At 48.7% G+C, this 17313-nt stretch overlaps 1 protein-coding gene across 2 annotated transcripts in view; it reads right to left on the bottom strand.

Annotated features, from left to right (window-relative positions):
* The window catches only part of GLS (glutaminase), a 94457-nt gene that overhangs the window by 2972 nt on the left and 74172 nt on the right, over positions 1–17313 (bottom strand). For both annotated transcript variants that reach the window (XM_060257409.1, XM_060257410.1), the window contains 3 exons: positions 5809–5870; positions 5089–5165; positions 4933–4996 (listed from right to left, as the gene is read on the bottom strand). In XM_060257409.1, the coding sequence (XP_060113392.1) occupies positions 4933–4996; positions 5089–5165; positions 5809–5870 (203 nt within the window). The remainder of the gene's footprint in view (positions 1–4932; positions 4997–5088; positions 5166–5808; positions 5871–17313) is intronic.

Below are 17313 nucleotides of genomic sequence, written 5' to 3'. Positions count from 1 at the left end.
ACATCAGAAAAGCCCTGCTGGATCAGATCAATGGTCTACCTAGTCCAGCCTCCTGTCCCACACAGTGGCCACCCATCTCCCCTGGAGGGCCAACAACAGGGCATAGAGGCTGAGGTCTTCCTAAGAACATCAGAAGAGCCCTGCTGGATCAGATCAATGGTCCACCTAGTCCAGCCTCCTGTCTCACACAGTGGCCACCCATCTCCCCTGGAGGGCCAACAACAGGGCATAGAGGCTGAGGTCTTCCTAAGAACATCAGAAAAGCCCTGCTGGATCAGATCAATGGTCCACCTAATCCAGCCTCCTGTCTCACACAGTGGCCACCCATCTCCCCTGGAGGGCCAACAACAGGGCATAGAGGCTGAGGTCTTCCTAAGAACATCAGAAAAGCCCTGCTGGATCAGATCAATGGTCTACCTAGTCCAGCCTCCTATCCCACACAGTGGCCAACCATCTCCTCTGGAGGGCCAACAACAGCATAGAGGCCGAGGCCTTCCTAAGAACATCAGAAAAGCCCTGCTGGATCAGATCAATGGTCCACCTAGTCCAGCCTCCTGTCCCACACAGTGGCCAACCATCTCTGGAGGGCCAACAACAACATAGAGGCTGAGGCCTTCCTAAGAACATCAGAAAAGCCCTGCTGGATCAGATCAATGGTCTACCTAGTCCAGCCTCCTGTCCCACACAGTGGCCAACCATCTCCTCTGGAGGGCCAACAACAGCATAGAGGCCGAGGCCTTCCTAAGAACATCAGAAAAGCCCTGCTGGATCAGATCAATGGTCCACCTAGTCCAGCCTCCTGTCTCACACAGTGGCCACCCATCTCCTCTGCAGGGCCAACAACAGAGCATAGATGCTGAGGTCTTCCTAAGAACATCAGAAGAGCCCTGCTGGATCAGATCAATGGTCCACCTAGTCCAGCCTCCTGTCTCACACAGTGGCCACCCATCTCCTCTGCAGGGCCAACAACAGAGCATAGATGCTGAGGTCTTCCTAAGAACATCAGAAGAGCCCTGCTGGATCAGATCAATGGTCCACCTAGTCCAGCCTCCTGTCTCACACAGTGGCCACCCATCTCCTCTGCAGGGCCAACAACAGAGCATAGATGCTGAGGTCTTCCTAAGAACATCAGAAGAGCCCTGCTGGATCAGATCAATGGTCCACCTAGTCCAGCCTCCTGTCTCACACAGTGGCCACCCATCTCCTCTGCAGGGCCAACAACAGAGCATAGATGCTGAGGTCTTCCTAAGAACATCAGAAGAGCCCTGCTGGATCAGATCAATGGTACACCTAGTCCAGCCTCCTGTCTCACACAGTGGCCACCCATCTCCTCTGCAGGGCCAACAACAGAGCATAGATGCTGAGGTCTTCCTAAGAACATCAGAAGAGCCCTGCTGGATCAGATCAATGGTCCACCTATTCCAGCCTCCTGTCTCACACAGTGGCCACCCATCTCCTCTGCAGGGCCAACAACAGAGTATAGATGCTGAGGTCTTCCTAAGAACATCAGAAGAGCCCTGCTGGATCAGATCAATGGTCCACCTAGTCCAGCCTCCTGTCTCACACAGTGGCCAACCACGTCCTCTGGACAGCCGACAACAGAGCATAGAGGCCAAGGCTTTCTCCTGATGTCGCCTCCTGGCTCTGGGATTCAGAGAATTAGTACCTCTGAATGTGGAGGTTCCCCTCAGTCACCATGGCCGCTGACAGACTTATCCTCCACGAATCTATCTCATCCCCTTTGAACACTCTTTATTGCTGTGGCCATCGCTACATCCTGTGGCAGCAGATTCCGCATTTTAATCATTCTGCATGAAGCAGCTTTTCCTTTTGACCGCCCCTGAACGTACTACTGCCCATCAGCTTCACTGGATGTCCTAAAGTTCGAGTATTTTGAGAGAGAAAAAAAATTCTCTATAAGATACAAATAGGAATGGAAGTCCCCTATCTGACAAAGGGACCCCTCTCAAAAGCTGATACTCTGAAAATCTTGTTGGTCTCTTAAGATGCTACTGGACTCTCTGTCTGGCAGAGATTGTCCTTGAAAGGGCAGCTTCTGTCAGAGCTCTCTCAGCCCCACCTACCTCAAAGGGTGTCCGTTGTGGGGGAGGAAGATAAAGGAGATCGTGAGCCGCTCTGAGATTTGGAGTGGAGGGCGGGATATAAATCCAATATCTTAATCTACCTCACAGGGTGTCTGTTGTGGGGGAGGAAGATAAAGGAGATCGTGAGCCGCTCTGAGACTCTTTGGAGTGGAGGGCGGGATATAAATCCAATGTCTTCTAATCTTTTACCTCAGGGGCACAAAACTAACATTCCTGCATCAAGACACCAAAGAAGGGCTGACAGCTGGCCCCTGTTCTGCTTTGCAACGACATTTAGTTCAGTTTATTTGATTTATATCCCACTCTCCCCGCTGAAGCGGCTCACAAGTGTAATAGAATAACAATACAAACAGTTAAACAGGAAACAATTTAAAACAAAGGCACAGAGACTTCGCATTGTGGCTCTCTCCTCCCTAAGAGATGGCAAAAAAAAAATCTCAGGCAGCCTGGTAGAGGCCTATAACCCAACTGGCTAGCTTGACCTACAATTGCCATGCTTAGTCTGCTCCAACAGCGATTCTTATGCAGCTCTGAGCTGCCTTTTGTATAATGTTGGTTCACGTAACGCAAAGAAGCAAGCTGCACTGGCGGCTACAAGTCCGGAGCTTTTCCGTCAAGCTGGAGGAAGCTCGGTCTGGGGCTTGGATTTGGCAGAACATTTCCACTGACACCTATCCTCAAAGTGCAGTTTCTTTTCTCTTCCTGCCGTCCAGAACGCTTGTTCTGGTGGACGGGGGAACCAGGAACGATGTGGTTGGAGAAACTGAACGTCAACAGTAAGAGGAAGGAAACCGGCGAAAACTCGCCTCTCCTTATGTCAGCTGCAATCTTCGGTGGGTTCCAATCCTCTGCTTGGAGCTTTTCAGCTAGAACTCTTTAACATACAAGAACAACTAAATTGCCAGAGAGGGAAATGCATTAAGGATTTAATCCACCGTCTTGCATTACCATAGGTGGTCAAACTCATGAGGGAGCCCCAAAAAAGGGAGGGGCACAACTGGCGAGGGGGCAGAGATGGCCCAAACGGAGACAATCCTCCACAATCCCCCTGGAGAGTTTGGGGAGCAGGCAGTGTGTAGAAGGCTTGGAAGATCTGAGCCTATGCATCAGTTCTTGTCACCAGGGGTCATGTTGTAGAAAAATAGGGGGTGGAGCTCATCCAGGGATTGTTCTGCAGCTGCACCAACTATTCAATGGGCAAGGCTGAATCCAAGGCCTGCTTGTCACAGAGGTTTTGTGTTGTTCTGTATTTATTTTCCCATAAGAATATGATTAATTCTGTTTTCTAGACACACAGAGAGGCAAAGTAACATACCCCTGATTGCTGACAACCCCTCCCTCCGGGTACATTAACAATTATATTCCTGTTTTGGAAAAGCAAACTTGCAAGCATTTTTTGGGAATGTGACTGTCTTTTCATTTGTTTTTCATAAGCCCACTAGCGGACGCATTTTAAACTGCCAGCAATAATCTACTGAATAGTGAATGGGTAAGGTTATAGCATGTGTAATCAGCAGAAGGAATTACAAGGTTCAGGCACAGGAAACATTTAGGGAGGGGGGAAAAGGCCGCACGCTGCATATATGCACAGTCACATTTGATGGCATGCTTTCTTGAAGGTCGAGAGGTTGGAAGGAGACCTGCTCTACACTACTTGCTGTAAATACTGGGCTAATAAGAGCCCCATGGCACAGAGTTCAATCCCAACGGAAGCTGGCTCAGGTAGCCGGCTCCAGGTTGACTCAGCCTTCCATCCTTCCGAGGTTGGTGAAATGAGTCCCCAGCTTGCTGGGGGGAAAGTGTAGATGACTGGGGAAGGCAATGGCAAACCACCCCGTAAAAAGTCTGCCGTGAAAACACTGTAAAAGCAACGTCACCCCAGAGTCAAAAATGACTGGTGCTCGCACAGGGAACTACCTTTACCTTTTTACCTTTACTGGACTAACTTCACAAACTTGTTTGACTCTAGTAGAACATTTTGTGTGCTTTAAAAAGCAATAAACTTGGGGGAGAAACAGAAGTAATGTTAATGATTATGGGACGGGTGCAGTTCACAGAAATCTCCACCTGCAAAGTTCCCAGGGTCTCACTAACCGCCTGATCCTAAATTAAGTGCACTGGAGCTCGTTGAAATCGACTGATTTAGCCATGCCGATACTGGATCTGACTGCATTTGTTACCTTTGCACAAGTACGCAGGCAGATAGGATCGTAACGCGCCAGAAAATGTAAGCTACCCAGGTTTAATAACATCTTCTTGACTTTGTGTTTTTCTCAAAGAACATAACAAGACATTCTGTTCTTTAAATATTGGGAACAAACAGAATTTCTGGGTTTTTTTTTTTTATGTTCTTGATAGAAGAATTAACAGATGGCTGGCTTAAAAATGGGCAGTGCTTTGCGCTAAACCTCAAAGAGGCAGAATTCTCATCAGGTTCCCTTCTAATGTTTTCAGTGTAAGAACTCTGTGGAGGCTCATGGCTTCTGAAGCTGTGATAGCCCTGATATAACTGGGAAGAAGATTGTAGATTTATATCCCACCCTTCTCTCTGAATCAGAGACTTAGAGCGGCTTATAATCTATATCTTCTCCCTCCACAACAGACGCCCTGTGAGGTGGGCGGGGCTGAGAGGGCTCTCACAGCAGCTGCCTTTTCAAGGACAACTCCTGCAAGAGTTATAGCTGACCCAAGGCCATCTCAGCAGGTGCAAGTGGAGCAGTGGAGAATCAAACCCGGTTCTCCCAGATAAGAGTCCAGGCACTTAACCACTACACCAAACTGGCTCGCAGTTCCTCGTTCTCTGGATTTTTTTTGTACAGATGCTCACCTGTCTTTGGGGAAAGGATTTACTTTGCAGGCCTCCAGCAGAAATTTAACTACCTCAACGTGACCTGCAATACAAAAGCGATAGTTTAATACGCTTGCTCTGTCATTATGCATGCTAAACGCAATCGCAATTCCAGTCATTATTCACAGCCACAACCTTCTGCGGCCGCTACATGTAACGCTGTCCGGGAGTCGTAGTCCCTCTGCTCCATATCCATGCCCGACAAGGCAAACCTAAATGGGAAAGACGGAAAAAGAGAAGACATAAATCCTGTCCTAAATCTATCGCTTCTGATTTATTCTGCCAAAGCAAATACGAAGTAGACATAAGAACGTAAGAAGAATCCTGCTGGATCAGACCAGTGGTCGATCTAGCCCAGCCTCCTGTCTCACACAGTGGCCAACCACTTCCTCTGGAGGGCCAACAACAGGGCAGAGAGGCTGAGGCCTTCCTGGGAACATCAGAAGAGCCCTGCTGGATCAGACCAATGGTCCATCTAGTCCAGCATCCTGTCTCATACAGCGGCCAACCAGTTCCTCTGGAGGGCCAGCCACAGGGCAGAGAGGCCGAGGCCTTCCTAAGAACATCAGAAGAGCCCTGTTGGATCAGCCCAGTGGTCCATCTAGTCCAGCATTCTGTCTCACACTGTGCTCAACCACTTCCTCTGGAAGGCCAATAAAAAGGCCTTAGGCCTTCCCCTGATGTTGCCTCCTGGTGCTGATATTAAGAGGTTTACTGCCTACGAATGTGGAGGTTCCTTTTAGCCCCCATGGCTAGTAGCCACCGATACACCTATCATCCATGAATTTGTCTAATCCCCTTTTTAAGCACACCTCACATATTATTCGCACAGCACTAAATAAGTATCATTTTTACCTTCGCAGTGCTGATACGTCACCCGTGTAGGCAGCAAACAAGAGATTTATGACAGATTTCACCTGCAAATGGGAAGGGGGGGGAGAAAGAAAAAAAATTGAAAAGGGGCTGGCTTTCTCATTCCTCGGAAAGCTTGAAAAGCAACATAAAATACGACGAGGCGCACTTGAAACTCTGGGGCAAATTTACCGACCACGACTGCTGCCACAGACCGTTCAGTTTGCACAACTTCCAGGCAACTAGCTCAATGCAGTCTCCCAAGGCTTCTCTTCCCCATTCTCTTCTCTTGCTGTCTCCCCACCCCCAATAAAAACACCCTACTACCCTCAGCAGTTACCTCAAAAGCCTGCCACTATCTTTTGTGCATGGGTGGGAACGGCCCTTCAGATCATCTACACCGGGGGGGGGGGGGGGCAACGGTAGCTCTCCAGATTTTTTTTGGCCTACAAGTCCCATCAGCCCCAGCCATCGGCCATGCTGGCTGGAGCTGATGGGAGTTGTAGGCAAAAAAACATCTGGAGAGCTACCGTTGGCCACCTCTGATCTATACACTGCGGTTTCTCTTGGCCAGTGCAGAAGATGGCCCCGTGTTTCTGAGAATGTGCAGGAAAAGAGAGTGGGTGTCAGTACCCTGGCCCAGCCTGCAGGGGGCAACTGTGCTTAAACAAGGTTGCAGGTAAAGCCCGGAGATCTCTTGGCAGTCTAACTCAGGGGTGTCAAACTCATTTGTTATGCGGGCTGGATCTGACATGAGACCCTGTTGGGCCGTGTCTGTACCTATTTAAGATTAGGTAGCAGAGATATAAACTTTATAAAGGACACAGACAAACACAAATATATATGTTTTTAAAACTTAAAATATGCTTAAAACGTTAGCGCTCATTGGTTTTAAAGATGCTTTCTTTGTATTTCTCCCATGGGATCCAGGGAACTGGGCAAAGGAAGCTCTGGCTCTTTTCTTCCTTCCCCAGGAGACCAGAAGGAGGAGGAGCCTCGGCCAATAGAAGGAAGAAAGGCTTGGCTCAGTAGCTCTGCTGTGAGATTGAGAGAGCCTGGCGAAGCAAGCTATTCCTCCCCCCCCTTCCTCCTCAAGGAAGGAGCCTCGGCCAATGGAGAAAACAGAGGTTTTGCTCTATAGCTCCTGTGCAATAGAGCAAGCTTTTATGCAGAACGAAGCAAGAGAGAGGGAGAAGGAAGTAGATGACAGTAGTTGCTTGGGGGCCTGATTTGGCCCCCAAATTGCATGTTTGACATCCCTGGTCTAACTGATCTCCAGACATGGTGGAATCGATGGACTCCGGGGAGGTCTTCCCCAGGCTCCTCTTCCCAAATTTCCAGGGATTTCCCAACACAGAATTGGCAGCCCCATGGGCAGGCAAATGGTCGGACATGTGCCCCTCTCCATACGATCAACAGTGCTGCTTTCCAAATGCTGCCACACAGGGAAGGGAGAGATGGCGTAGCCGGAGCCAGCCCTCCCACTAGGCAAGTTAGGCATTTGCCTAGGGCACTGGGCTGGGGAAGGTGCCAAGTTGGGCCCTTCTGGCCCAGCACCATAGGCAAATGCCCAAATTTTGCTGCCTGTGAGGGCTCCTGGCCGGTGTGCAGTCTCCGTATTGTTCTCTGAGTGGTGGCGGGGACCAGAGTGCAAGAGGGAAGGGGGCAGCGCCATGGAGGCGGTGGGCGGCAAGTCTGCCTGGGGCGCTACATACCCTAGGGCCGGCCCTGCACATTATTATTGTTATTAGTTTATATTCCGCCCATTCCCCCATTTGGGGGCTCAGCGGAGTATAGCAAATTGAAATAAAATCACAATAAAATCATAATAAAACCCATTTCAGCAATCATTAAAGTGCAACAAGATGATTCAGCAAGATGACATGACAGCAAGGCGGTATAGCCCAAAAATAGTACCACAATACAGCACCACAATACAGTAGAGCAGTAGGGGGGGAGGCCAACCAATTGATAAATACGATAAATAGATGCTCACTGCCTCATCCAAAGACCTGGCGGAACAGCTCCGTTTTGTAGGCTCTACGAAAGGCCAGCAAGCCAGGTAGGGCCCGGATCTCCGTAGGGACCTGATTCCACCAGGTCGGGGCCAGGACCATGAGACGCACTGTTGAGCCTCCCCGCATTTTCCATGGACGCACTGGGTCGCCATCCATACCAAGTTTCTCTGCTTTAAGACCCTGCGCTTCTGGCCAGTTTGCGACCCTCCTAGAACCCTCCAATGCAAGTTTGCGACCCTCCTAGAAGCCTGAGCGCCTCAAAACGAATCCGTGCCTATTCTGCTTACTGTTGACCCCCTTTATCGTCTCCCTCGTTTTCAGTGTTAGACCAGGGGTCCCCAACATGGTGCCCCCACAGTGCCGACTGACACCCTTCCTGGCACCCGCCCAGAGGTTTTGGAAAGTAGGCGGGGCCAGATGGAGCTTCCGTACAGTAATAATAATAATAATAATAAATTTATTTTTATATCCTGCCCTCCCCCACCAAAGGCACGCTCAGGGCGGCTAACACGACACGGTATACACCATGATTACAATAAAATACAATATTACTACAGAACAATTAAACAATTAAAATAGATAAAATAGATAAATTAAGTTAAACTTAGATAAACAGAATAGACCATTATAAATTATAAGTTCCGGTGCTACAGTTCAGGCTATGTATAAGATGGCTAGATGTCATTTCCCGGGTTTCATCTTAATGCAAGTTGAAAGAGGGCAGTTTTGCAAGCCCTGCGAAACTGATTTAGGTCTCGCAGGGCTCGCACCTCTTCTGGTAGTTGATTCCACCACTGGGGAGCCATTGTTGAGAAGGCTTGCTCCCTCGTTGTTTTCAATCTAACCTCCCTTGGTCCAGGGACTTTTAAAAGATTTTGTGAACTGGATCTCAGTGCTCTCTGAGGAACATATGGGGAGAGGCGGTCCCTAAGGTAGGCAGGTCCTTGACCATATAGGGCTTTAAAGGTAATAACCAGCACCTTATAGCGAACTCCGAACACAATCGGCAGCCAGTGCAGATCCCGCAGCCTAGGCTGCACATGTTCCCACCGAAGTAGTCCCACTAACAGCCTGGCCGCCGCATTCTGCACTAGCTGTAGTTTCCGAATTCGGTATAAAGGCAGCCCCATGTAGAGGGCATTACAGTAGTCCAGCCTCGGGGTGACCGTTGCGTGGATCACAGTTGCCAGGTCTCTATGTTCCAGGAAGGGGGCCAACTGCCTCGCCCTCCTAAGATGGAAGAAGGCGGATTTAGCAGTGGCAGCTATCTGGGCCTCCATTGTCAAGGAAGGCTCCAGTAGCACTCCCAAACTCTTGACCCTGCGCACTGGAATCAGTGACGCACTGTCAAAGGTTGGTAGGGAGCTCTCCCCTCCTGGCCCACCGCGACCTACGCAAAGGACCTCAGTCTTCGCTGGATTCAGCTTCAGCCCACTCAGCCTGAGCCAGTCCGCCACGGCTTGCAACGCCCAGTCCAGATTTATAGGGACATCGTCAGACCGGCCGTCCATCAATAAAGCTGGGTGTCATCAGCATACTGGTGGCAGCCCAGCCCATACCTCCGGGCAATCTGGGCAAGGGGGCACATGTAGATGTTAAATAACATCGGGGAGAGAACTGCCCCCTGGGGCACCCCACAGTTAAGTGGGTGCCTCTGGGACAGCTCTCCTCCAATCGCCACCCTTTGTCCCCGATCTTCAAGGAAGGAGGAGAGCCACTGTAAGGCTAGCCCCTGAATTCCTGCATCGGCGAGGTGACGGGTCAGCAGCCGGTGGTCGACCATGTCGAACGCTGCCGACAGGTCCAACAACAGCAATATTGTCGAGCTGCCTCGATCCAGATGTCGCCGGAGGTCATCCATGAGGGCGACCAGAACTGTCTCCGTCCCATGGCCCGGGCGGAAGCCGGACTGATATGGATCTAAGGTGGAAGCGTCATCCAGAAAGTCCTGCAACTGCAACGCCACAGCCCTCTCTATAATTTTGCCCCAAAAAGGGCAAGTTTGAGACCGGCCAGTAGTGAGCCAATTCGGCCGGGTCTGATGTAGCCTTTTTCAGGAGATGGCAGACCACTGCCTCTTTCAGGGGTGTTGGAAAGAGACCCTCTGAAAGAGATCTATTTACGATGTCCCGTATAGGACATCTTAGCTCCTCCTGGCAAGCCCTAATTAGCCAGGAGGGGCATGGGTCCAGATCACAAGTCGTTGGGCGTGCTGTGACAAGAATTCTGTTGACTTCCTCCAAGCTAAGTGGGTCAAAGCAGTCCAAGATCAAACCAGAAGACACGCATTGGGTCCTGAGTTCTCTTACTGTGTCTAAATTGGCAGGGCAGTCGTGGCGGAGCGACTGGATCTTGTCTGCAAAGAATTTCGCGAAAGCCTCACAGCCTATCTCCAATTCCTTAGTGTTTGGATTGCCCTGTGGCAATGTAGTAAAATTCCGAATTACCCTAAACAATTGTGCCGGGCGCGAATTTGCAGACGCAATCTTGGCCGCAAAGTATGTTTTCTTTGCGGCCTTAACTGCCATCTCATAGGACTTCATAAACTTCCTATAAGATGTTCTAGCCGCTTTGTCACGGGTACGCCGCCATTGCCTCTCTAGCCGTCTGAGACCTTGTTTCAGCTGTTTCAGTACAGACTTCTTCTGGGTCATTAGATATCTGATTGGACATGCAGATTTTAAAGAACATTGCTGCCACCACAGTACAAGGATCTCCACTGGATGACTAAAGATACGCTGTGCGTCTGCCAGAAAAGATTTGAAAAGAATTTGTTCATTTGAAAAAAAGTTCTGTTAAACACAGCTTCTGCCTGAAAAGGTTGAGTTACTATTAAGAGTTACACACGATGGAACTCCCTGACATTTTGTGGTTGGCTCCACCCCTGGGTTTTTGGGGGTTTTTTTGCGATGTTGTGCTGGAGAAGACTCTTAAGAGTCCCTTGGACTGCAAGAAGATCCAATCAGTCAGTCCTAAGGGAAACCAACCCAGCCTGTTCCCTGGAAGGTCACATGCTGAAGCTGAAGCTCAAATACTTTGGCCACCCAATGAGAAGGGAGCACTCCCTGGGGAAGATCCTGATGCTGGGAAAGACAGAAGGCCAAAGAAGAAGGGGACAGCAAAAGAGGAGATGGCTGGACGGCGTTACTGATGTAACTAACACGAATTTGAGCAGACTTTGGAGGATGGTGGAAGACAGGAGGGCCTGGCGTGACTTGGACCAGGGGGTCGCAAAGAGTCGGACTCAAATATGCAACTGAACAACAACCACCACCACCCCTTGTGGCAGCCATTTGGGAGTGGCACCCAATATGGTGTTAAAAAAGACTGGGGTCCCTTGTTTTTGACTGGGAAGTGCCTTACGGCAGGAAATCTGTTTTCTTGTGCTCTAAATAAGGCCGCGAGTACAAATGACACTATATCGTTTAATCATAACGACAAGAATTAATTAAGTGAAACTGCTGCCACTCTAAAGGATCTGCTCCATTGGGATTCCAAACTGGAACACTTCCCCCCACCCCAGATTGCACAGGATATTGAGCCGTATTGCCCTCTTTCAAATTTTCCCTTGTCCTCAATACTCGCTTTCACAAAATTGGTTTATTCCAGCCTTTTAGAAAAAGAACACTGTTCACAACATATTATCATGTTGTACGGAAGGAATGGTGCAAATTTTCACGCCCGGCACACATTGGCGGAACTGTCACACTTATCAACCAACCCCTTGCAGACGCCATTTTTTTTCTTTACGAATCCTTCAGCCCTTTTTATTGGGTAGATATATGGGGAAAGGTGCAGGCAGGTTTTGTCCAGATTGCCTGGGAAAGAACAGAGAGAAGCTGTATGATGGCCGGAGCAGACTGGAGAAATTCACTGCTCAAATGGTTCTTTCCAGCTTCACCATGCAATTATTTCCCTGCATACTAAATAAAGGAAATGGAAAGTGTTGGGCGGTGCTGCAGGAAGAGGGCTAATATCTGTGTGTTGATACTGCAGTACAGCAGTCAAAGCATATATGTGAAAAAGAAAAAAAAAGGATAAGTCACAACAGTTGCTATAATGGCTACACGTGGAAATGTTGGGCGAAAGATAGAGGAAAGTGCGGAGAGAATTCCCAGCATGGAAACTCTCTTTCTGACGCCTCTGCATTTGCAAAGAGGCTGTACAGTCTTTTGTGTCTGGTTCAGCCTGTGGTTTGCAGCCACACCCTTGTGTGAGATGGGGTGTCGGATCGAGCATTAGCTTAGGATGACCTTGTGTCTTTTCATTTGCTTCAAGAGGGTCTCGGGAGAGGAAGCTCCGGCTGGATCATATGTCCTCAAATTGTGTTTTATTTCATTTTGTAGGCTGCTTTGAGTCCCTGGAGTTGGAGTAGATTTACAGAATCATAGAGTTGGACGGGACCTCCAGCGTCATCTAGTCCAACCTCCTATACAATGCAACAGAAACTCACAAACACCTCCCCCTAAATTCACAGGATCTTCATTGGTGTCAGATGGCCACATAGCCTCTGTTTAAAAACCTCCAAGGAAGGAGAGCCCACCACCTCCTGAGGAAGCCTGCTCCACTGAGGAACTGCTCTAACGGTCAGGAATCATAGAATCATACAGTTGGAAGGGACCTCCAGAGTCATCTAGTCCAACCCCCTGCACAATGCAGGAAACTCACAAACACCTCCCCCTAAATTCACAGGATCTTCATTGGTGTCAGATGGCCACATAGCCTCTGTTTAAAAACCTCCAAGGAAGGAGAGCCCACCACCTCCTGAGGAAGCTTGTTCCACTGAGGAACTGCTCTAAACTCACAATCACCTCCCCCTAAATTCACAGGATCTTCATTGCTGTCAGATGGCCACCTAGCCTCTGTTGAAAAACCTCCAAGGAAGGAGAGCCCACCACCTCCTGAGGAAGCTTGTTCCACTGAGGAACTGCTCTAAACTCACAATCACCTCCCCCTAAATTCACAGGATCTTCATTGCTGTCAGATGGCCACCTAGCCTCTGTTGAAAAACCTCCAAGGAAGGAGAGCCCACCACTTCCCGAGGAAGCCTGTTCCACCGAGGAACCACTCTAACGGTCAGGAAGTTCTTCCTAATGTTGAGACGGAAACTCTTTTGATTTAATTTCAACCCATTGGTTCTGGTCCTACCTTCTAAGGCCACAGAAAACATTTCCACACCATCCTCTATACGACAGCCCTTCAAGTACTTGAAGATGGAGATATCATCTCTCAGCCACCTCCTCTCCAGGCTAAACGCGCCCAGCTCCTTCACCCTTTCCTCATAGGACTTGGTCTCCAGACCCCTCACCATCTTTGTCGCCCTCCTCTGGACCTGTTCCAATTTGTCTATATCCTTCTTAAAATGTGGTGCCCAAAATTGAACACATTACTCCAGGTGAGGTCTGAGCAGAGTAAAGTGATACCATCACTTCATGTGATCTGGACACCATACTTCTGTTGATACAGACCAAAATTGCATTTGCCTTTTTAGCCACTGCATCACACTGTTGACTCATGTTCAGTGAATTATCCACTAAGACCCCTAGATCCTTTTCGCACATACTACTGCTAAGACAAGTCTCCCCCATCCTATAACCATGCATTGGATTTTTCCTACCTAAATGCAGAACTTTACATTTAGGTAAGAAAAATCCTACCTAAATGTAAAGCAGGATCAAACTATTTAAACAAGCAAATGGAAGAGAAATGTGCACAGCTGTGACAGAAAGTCGCTTACAATTGCCTTTCCCTTCCTCTCCCCATAACAGGCACCTGTGAGGCAGGAAAGCCCAAGAGAATCCTGAGAGAACTGGGACTAACCCAAGGTCATCCAGCTGGCTACATGTGGAAGAGTGGGGAATCAAGCCTGGTTCTCCAGATTAGAATCTGTCCATCTTAAAAATCTCCAAGGGAGGAGACGCCACCACCTCCTGAGGAAGCCTGTTCGACTGCGGAACCACTCTAATGGTCAGGAAGTTCTTCTTAATGTTGAGCCGGAAACTCTTGATTTAAAACTCTTTTGAGTCTGCCGATCTTAACCAATTACACCATGCTGGCTCACAAAAAACTACACAGAATTTCAGGTGTGCACTGCTGAAAATGGTCATTCACATTTGATTCCCAACCCTTCTGGAGAGTGAATTTATGACCTTCTGAAGAATGTATGACCTTCGTTTAATTCCTCCAACAAGCAGTTCAAATGAAGTATTCCCCATCTCAAAGCAGAAGGGGTTTATTCTCCCTCTGAGTGCATGCCCTTCCTCATTCAAAAGAAGGCGACAACTCTCCCTCTATACCACAAGCTGCCAAAGCAACAAAAATTCCCTTGAATAGACTGATTTTGCTCCAAACCGAATTAACTGCCTGAGAATTTTGTGCTGGGGGTCGTGGCAGTTGTATCTAATTTCCTACAATTCTTCCTACACTCCAGTCCTTGGGATTTTTGATGAAGCATAGACATTAGCAGCTTTTAATCTTTTCCACATAATCTCTCCACCAGGAAAAGGAAAGCGGAACAATCTCGCCGTGTAAATGTTTCAGTTACTGAGAAGTCCGGAGGAAAAGATTAATGGTCACCGAAGATTCTTGGTCAATGTTTCTCTTATAAAGCAGAGGGTTTTCAAATTGTAAAAGTGCCTGCCCACTCATTGTAAATGAAGTTATGCAGCAGGGATTCCATTCACTAAGCTTTAGAGCTCAGTTAATTCAATTCATCTGGCTTTCAGATCTGACCTCCAGTACCCTGTCTCCCTAATAACAGGCCCTCCTGGGCTCACTGTAGTGATCAGAACATACTGGGGGCATAGGGATAAAATACACCTTTAACTTTGTGTATTTACAGTATTCAGCAGACTTGTGTAGTGGTTAAGTCTGTGGACTCTTATCTGGGAGAACCGGGTTTGATTCCCCACTCCTCTACTTACACCTGTGGGAATGGCCTTGGGTCAGCCCTAGCTCTGGCAGAGGTTGTCCTTGAAAGGGCAGCTGCTGTGAGAGTCCTCTCTGCCCCGCCCATCTCACAGGGTGTCTGTTGTAGGGGAGGAAGAAAGAGATTGTGAGCTGTTCTGAGACTCTGAGATTCAGCGTGGAGGGCAAGATATAAATCCAATATCTTCTTAATCATCATTTATTTATTTGATTTATATCCCGCCCTCACCACCAAAGCAGGCTCAGGGCAGCTCACAGAATAAAATCACAGCAACAATTAAAACAATACATATTTATAAAACTACAGATTCTATCATTTAAAACTATCAAAAATTTTTGGTGCTAATCTCATTAGATGTATATTTTCAGCGGCGGCGGCATTTCTCCAGTTTCCTACGAAGTAGGCTCCGCATCCATTAAAAGCCAATCGGAAGAGAGCGGTCTTGCAGGCCTTGCGGAACTGAACAAGGTTCCGCAAGGCCCTCATTTCCTCTGGCAGTTGGTTCCACCAGTAGGGGGCTGCAATCGAGAAAGCCCTCTCTCTGGTGGTCTTTAGTTTGGCCTCCCTTCGGCCCGGGGATTACCAATAATTACTGTTGTGTCCTAGGTTCAAATGGGAGAACTGTTACTTTTGGAGGGAAGCCGAACAAGCCAGAGCTTGAACTCCACACCAGGGTTCCAGAGAAGTCCTAAGCATGCCCAATCAGGGGAAGGATTGAAACATAAGTAGCCAATCAACATCCAGGCTCATACTGTACCCTGATAGGCCCTTAGGGCCCTGTAAATAGCCAATCCGTGTAGATAGTTAAGGACCAATCAGAAGGGGGCAAGAATTGTATAAAGGAGCGGGAAGTTTGAACAGGGTTGTTGTTGTGTGTGAGTTCCTGAAGTAAAGCTTGCTGAAATCACTCTCAGACTCTGGTCTCTTACTGCACCGACCCCAGTACTTTACAATTACCAATCATCGAGACATAAGAAGAGTTCTGCTGGATCAGACCAATGGTCCATCCAGTCCAGGATCCTGTTTCATCAAGTAGCTAAGATACCGCCCTCCAAAGCCAACAATCAGGGCATAGAGGCTGAGATCCTCACACAGGAATCCTCAAAAGGAGCCAGTTTTCAGAGCGTTTCATTCTATGAGACTGTTAGCTGCAGTCTCCCCCGGGTCTACTTTCAACCCGTCTGTCTGCTCCCTGGAAAGTCATCTTGGATCTCAGTTGTGTCATAGAGGCAACACCACACCAGGAACGCAGACCGTTTCCCAGGCTGCCGTGTGATCTGCCTTACTCCTCGCAGAGCTGCATCAAGGGCAGGCGTCCAAAGGCGGAACATGGCGACAGCTGCTGTCCTCGCGGGGCCTCGGCACCTATTGTTAACAGGATGTGCCCTCGCTAATCCGGCTCGATTCAGGATTAACTCAAATATTCAAAAAATAGCTTCTGAACTGTGTGACGTGAGCGGGTTTGTAGTGAAGCTGCTGGGTGTTCCACCAGGAAGGAAATTGCTTTAAGTGCTATGAAACAGCTATCAGACATGAAGACCGAGCTGTTGCTAAAATCACGATCACGCAAAAAATCTCACTACAATAGTGCTTGAAAGCAGCCAGTATTGCATGTGACAGATAGAGATTCTCTCAAAGCTATCATTTGGAACAGGCAGGTACCACCTGAGAGCTCAGTTTTCACCCTAAAATGTTATATTTACTGGGTCACGTTCTGTGGTGCATAACATAGCAAAGGCCCCATTCCGCAGTGGAAAGTTCAGTCGTGTCACAGCCCTGGAGAGTTTTCAAGCCAAGAGAAAACAGAGGTGGTTTCCAATTGCCTTTCTTGGTGATCTACCATCCAAGTACTAACCAGGGCTGACTCTGTTTAGCTTAAGGAAAGCCCTGTTGGATCAGACCAGTGGTCCATCCAGTCTAGCATCCTGGCTCACGCAGTGGCCAACCAGTTCTTCTGGAGGGCCAACAACAGGGCATAGTGGCCGAAGCCTTCATGAGAACATCAAAAGAGCCCTGGTGGATCAGACCAGTGGTCCATCTAGTCCAACATCCTGTCTCACAAGTGGCCAACCAGTTCCTTTGGAGGGCCAACGACAGGGCAGAGCAGTGAAGGCCTTCCTAAGAACATCAGAAGAGCCTTGATGGATCAGACCAGTGGTCCATCTAGTCCAACATCCTGTCTCACAAGTGGCCAACCAGTTCCTTTGGAGGGCCAACGACAGGGCAGAGCAGTGAAGGCCTTCCTAAGGACATCAGAAGAGCCTTGATGGATCAGACCAGCGAGGGTCCATCTAGTCCAGCATCCTGTCTCACATGGTGGCCAACCAGTTCCTCTAGGCAGCCAACAACAGGACATAGAAGCCTGAGGCTGTCCCGTGATGTTGCCTCCTACCTCTGGGATTCCGAGGCTTACTTAGTGCATCTCAACATGGAGGTTCCCCTCAGCTACCATAAGTAACCGCTGGTAGACCTATCCTCCTTGCATCTATCTCATCCCCTTTTGAAAGCTCTTAATTCCTGCGACCATCACTACATCCTCTGGCAGTGCATTCCACATTTGAA

This window comes from Heteronotia binoei, chromosome 16, assembly GCF_032191835.1.
Source record: "Heteronotia binoei isolate CCM8104 ecotype False Entrance Well chromosome 16, APGP_CSIRO_Hbin_v1, whole genome shotgun sequence".
Classification (NCBI taxonomy): domain Eukaryota; kingdom Metazoa; phylum Chordata; class Lepidosauria; order Squamata; family Gekkonidae; genus Heteronotia; species Heteronotia binoei.
The sequence above is the reverse complement of the archived record's forward strand: the minus strand, read 5'-3'. Positions and strand labels throughout refer to the sequence as shown.